This window comes from Octodon degus, unplaced genomic scaffold (assembly GCF_000260255.1).
Source record: "Octodon degus isolate 3935 unplaced genomic scaffold, OctDeg1.0 scaffold00320, whole genome shotgun sequence".
In the NCBI taxonomy this organism is placed as follows: domain Eukaryota; kingdom Metazoa; phylum Chordata; class Mammalia; order Rodentia; family Octodontidae; genus Octodon; species Octodon degus.
In genome coordinates this window covers 248669-253779 of record NW_004524896.1, presented here as the reverse complement: position 1 = coordinate 253779, position 5111 = coordinate 248669, and the positions used below count along the sequence as shown (strand labels likewise).

General features: G+C 59.6%; 1 protein-coding gene across 1 annotated transcript; it reads right to left on the bottom strand.

The window, feature by feature from the left end:
- Positions 1 to 3250: 3250 nt before the first annotated feature.
- Positions 3251 to 5111, bottom strand: Znf579 (zinc finger protein 579; the record flags this gene model as incomplete). The annotated part of the gene is made up of 1 exon (XM_012513083.2): positions 3251 to 5111. A coding segment is annotated over one exon (1515 nt), but the record flags the coding sequence as incomplete, so codon positions are not given.

Here is a 5111-nt window from a genome sequence, read left to right as displayed (position 1 = left end):
TCATTATAGAGTAAGTATAGGGGGCTGGGGATATGGTTCAGTGCCTTAAGTTTCTCACAAGTACAAGATCCTGAGTTGGATCCTCTGTATCAAAAAAAAAAAAAAAAAAAAAAAAAAAAAAAGGAAATATAGCATACAAATTGAAGACTCCCAGGAATTACCACAAATGGTTACCATTTGTCAGTGTTTCTAAAATTTCACAATTAGTCAGGCATGGTGCCTACACCTGCTATCCCAGCACTCGGGAGGCTGAGGCAGGAGGATCATGAGTTTGAGACTAGCCTGGGCCACACAGTGAATTCAAGGCCAGCCAGCCTGAACTATGCAGCAAGATCCTGCCTCCAAAAAATAATAATAATAATAATAATTCACAATAACAAGAAAAAAAAGTCAGCTCCTTCCCGCTCTGCGTGCACCTCTCCTCAGCCCCTACCTGGCTGTGCATCCTTCGGAGTTCCTGCCGTGCTGCCTCGGCCCAGCCCTGCCCTGCCGAGCCGCCCGTGGGATGCCACCCACTTGCAGCAGCTCCTCTCCCTGGCCCCCAGGGCTGAGCAGCAGCTGGGTGGCTTCCCGCTGTGTGGCCATGGCTCGGGTGGTCGCCTGTGTGCCTGCAAGGATTCGGTGGGAAATGCTTGCTCTCCTTGTGAAAACATCCTGCTCTTTCTGGAAAAGTAAATCATGACGGGCTTCTCCTCAGCCTGACGGTCCCCTGCCCAGAATCTGCCCAAGAGCAATGAAAACATCCATGGTAGGTTGAAATGTTCGCTGGGGGTACTGGCGCACACTGTCATCCCAGTTCTTGGGATGCTGAGGTAGGAGGATTGTTTTGGGCTACAAAGCCCAAGGCTAGCCTGAACTAGGTAGTGAGACCTTGTCTCAAAAAGACAAAAGACAAAAAACAAAACAACAACAAAAAACCCACAAGAAAAGAAACAAATGTACAGTGATGTTTGCCAAAAACAGTGACTGTGTATGAGGCGGTGGGGAGGATATGGAGCACTGAGTGGAGGATCATGGCAATGTGCATTTTAATGTGTTAAATTTTGTTTTAATTTTCTTTTTGTATTTTAGGGAAGGATATACAGGGTGTTCAGGGTCTCACTACTTGATCGGACTCAGTGATCTGCCTGTTTACAGCCTCCCAAGAGCTGGGATAACAGGCACGCACCACCATGCCCAGTCTCAATCCCGGCTCAGCACGCCCTGGGGGCGGGGCCAGAAAGGCAGGTCCCAGGATTGAATCTGCGGCCCCTGTGCCTGCTTGCAGGAGCTTTAATCCACTGCGCTATTTGGCTGGTCCTTTTTTATTTTATTTTTGCTTGAGACAGGATTTCACTATGAAGTCTGGCCTTCAGCTGGTGGCGATCCTCCTGCCTCAGCCCCTCGAGGGCTGGGATCCTAAGTGTGCGCCAGCACGCCCAGGATTTTCTTAAACAGCTCTATGAAGGTATCGGTTACACACTGTAGACTTTTCCTACCACAGGTGTGCAGCTCCACAACCTGTGATGAATTCATGGCGCTGTGCAGCGATTCCCAGTCACGCCTCTCGGGCCAGCCTGGGCCTTGGTGAGCTTTAGGCCAGCCTGAATCACACAGCGAGATCCTGACTGAGAAAAAAACAAACAGCCTCCTACACAAACCCACTGGAGCCCGTCTGGGCTATGGCTTATTGCGCCGTCTTGAGGATTAAGGAGCTGATCTGCTTGTCCCTCCACGATGCAGCGAATGCTTCGATCATACGACGGCGGTGAGCCCACAGCACGCGTGCCGCGCTGGGCTGCTACCGCTGGAAGCTCTACAGGGTTGGCCATCAGCCCTCCCTCCCTTCTCTGGCACAGGGCATGGTATTGTGCACACTGCACTGGTTTTGGTGTTTCACTTTTTTGAGACAAGGACTATGTGGCAGGCTGGTGTGCCTGCCCCCACGAGAGGCTGTCTGTGTCCAGAACTGTGTCTCGGTGTTTCGAAGCGACTCAGAGGAGCGCTCTGGCTCTGCGAGGCCTGTCCTCTCCACAGGACCCAGATTCCATCTGGAAGCAGAGCAGTTGCCATCTCCTCCTGGGGACCTTGCTGTCTCCAGCCCTCCTGAACATGCAGGGTGAAAGTTGGCTCACAGTATTGCCTCTTAGGCGGGTCTGTGGAATCCCCTCTCCTGATGGGTTTTGTTCATGACACTAAAGCTACTCTAAAAATAAGGGTTGCCAGGTGTGGTGGCACACACCTGTAATCCCAGCACTTGGAGGCTGAGGCAGGAGGACTGCCGTGAGCTGCATAGTGGCCAGCCTGGGCTGCACACTGAGTTTATGGCCAGCTCTGTCTGTGGTCACATCTGCATATGGTATTGGGGAGCCACAAGGGTTCTGGGAAATGCAGTGGCATGAGGTAATAGCTCTTGCCCTATGGGACAGGTCCCTCAGGAACAGGGTCAGAGGGAACCCTAATTTCTCTGTCCCAGATTTTGGTTATTGCCTGACTCCCCAGTTGGGCCAGGTAGTCACCTACACTGTCCCCTCAAGCCCCACCCAGCTCCCTGCAAGGTCACAACCAACCCCACCTGTGCCACGGAAGCAGACAAGATAGTTACGCGTGGGATGGTTAAGATGGGAAAAATGGGGGTGCTGCCCCTCAAGGCCTCAATTTGCCACCCCAGAAAATGGGGGTGGTGCCCATGCTCACTTTCTCTTGCAGGTAAGAGGAAGGACACCATATTATTTACATATGACAAGGGACAGCCTTTGAAGGGGGGGGGGCAGACGGCAAGAAAGAGATTTAAGAAAGGCTGGCAAGTGAATATTCTTACCCTTCCACTCCTTTCCTAGGGCCTAAAAATGTGGGTTAAGGGAAAAAATTAGAGTGGGTACAGTGGTACATGCTGGAGCTGCGCCCCTCAGCTACTTGGCCCCACCTCACGGGCCTGCATGCACCCCTTCGATTTTCAAACAAAACAGTCCCATGTGGCTGGAGGATACTATACAAGACAGCAAAGATCTAGAACATTCTCTTGCCACAAAAGTTTGCTCAGACCATTGTAGTTGTAGAATTCTGGCTCCCTAGGAGGGACAGACCTCTTAGTCCCCAGGATGGGCAGGACCTGCGGTGCCTGGCACTGACTAAAGCACTGGGAGTGTCTGGGGACCATTTGCCTGTGAGGACCCATGTCCCCTTCTCCTCAGGGTCCCTAGGCTTCCTGCCTGGTTGACGCTTTGGTGTGCGAATCCCCCAGCGCCCTCCACAGACAGCCACAGGCGAGTTCACCAGCTCACATTTATTCACGGACAGGGACAGACAGACCTTTGCCCACAGGAACTCCCTGGGAGCAGCTCCAAAGAGGTGATGGTGTTCAGTGTCTCGCAGGACCAGCCGGCGGGGTGGAGCCGCCCGCCCACCTCCCTGTGGCCTAGCGTCCTCCGCCTCCGGTTCCAAGTCCTTCTTCCTGAACACGCGAGGGAGTGGCACAGGGATTTGGGGAGGGTAAGGTGTGGGGGCAGCCCGGAGCCTTTGCTCTGAGGGCCAAGGCTGGAGGGTGTTGGCGCAGGGGGTCCTTTCCTTCCAATGCAAACCGGGGGCTCCCATGGAGGGCGGAGGGGCCCTGAGGGTCAGGAGGCCAGGCTCCCCAAGCCGCGCAGGTGGGCTTTGCTGTCCACCTCATCCTCCTCCATCTTGAAGGCTGAGTGGTCTTGGCTGTCAAAGCAGGAGGCGCTGAGGAAGACCGGAGGTGCTGCGGGAGACTGGGGTGGGGTCCCCGGGGAGGGGGGCTCCTCCTTAATGCGTGCAAGGGCCAGCGGGACCCCCTCAGCCTCCTGCTCTGCCGACGACTGCGTGGCTTGGGCCTGCAGGGCCTGCAGCGCGGCCACTCTCTCCAGCTCCAGCTCAGCGCGGTGGCACCGCTGGTGGCGCAGCAGGCTGTAGGCCCGTGAGAAGCGCCTCGGGCACCGAGGACAGAGGTGCGGGGCCGGGCCGCCCGCGTGCACCTGCGCGTGGCGTGCCAGGTCAGCCAGGCGCTTGAACTCGCGCTGGCAGCGCACGCACTGGAAGGGGCGCGCGCCCGAGTGGGTAACACCGTGCTGGCGTAGGTGCGCGCGGCGACGGAAGCCCTTGCCGCACTCTGGGCACCAAAAGCGGGGTTCGCCTGCTGGGGGCCGCGCGGGACCAGCATCACCCCCGTTCTCACCGCCGCCGTCGCCCCCCTCCGAGGCGCCCTCGCCGCCCTCGGGCCCTCGCCCCGAGTTCCGGGCGCCAGAGGCCCTGTCGTCCTTCTTGGGCAGTGGCACCAGCAGGCTGAGAGGGCCATGCACTCGGCGGTGCTGGCGGAGGTAGGAGGCCAGGCGGAAGGCCAGCCCGCAGTCCGGGCACACGAAGGGGCGGTCGGTGGAGTGGACCAGCCGGTGGCGAGACAGCGACCAGGGCCTGGCGAAGGCCTTGAGGCAGATGGAGCACTGGTGTCGCTTGGGGCGAGGCGGTGGCCCGCCCTCGCCTTCTTGCTCGCCTTCGGGGCGCAGGCATGGGTGCGCCTTGAGCTCGCCCTTGGTGGCGAAGGCCTCGCGGCAGCGCAGGCACAGCAGCGTCCAGTCGGCCTGCAGCAGCACCTGCTTCTCCTCCTGCCGCCCAGCCGCCAGCGCCAGCTCAGCGCGCAGCTCAGCCGCGCCGGCCTCCGCCGCCCCGGGCTCTGGCATGCGAGGCTCCGCGCTGGGGGGCGCGGCCGGCGAGGGCTCGCCCTCGGCCCACGGCTCCCCCTCCGTGCCTGCTGCGCCCCCCGTAGGCGGCTCGGTGCCCTCGCCCTCCTCCTTAGTCGCGCGCTCCGTGGCCAGCTCCACCTCGCCGCCCGCGTGCTCCTGTGCCAGGTGGCGGCGCAGCTGCGCGGGCTCGGGAAAGGTGCGCGGGCAAGCGGCGCAGCGCAGCGGGGGCTGTGGCCCGTGGCCCCGCAGGTGGCGCGACAGGTGCGCGGGCCGCCTGAAGGCCTTGGGGCACAGCGGGCAAGCGTGCGGTCGCAGCCCCGAGTGGCTCAGCCTGTGCCGCGAGAGGTAGTAGGGGAAGCGGAAGAGGCGGCCGCACGTGGGGCACGGCAGGGGCGCGCGCGGGGCTCCGGCACCCCCGCGACCCCGGCCCCGGCC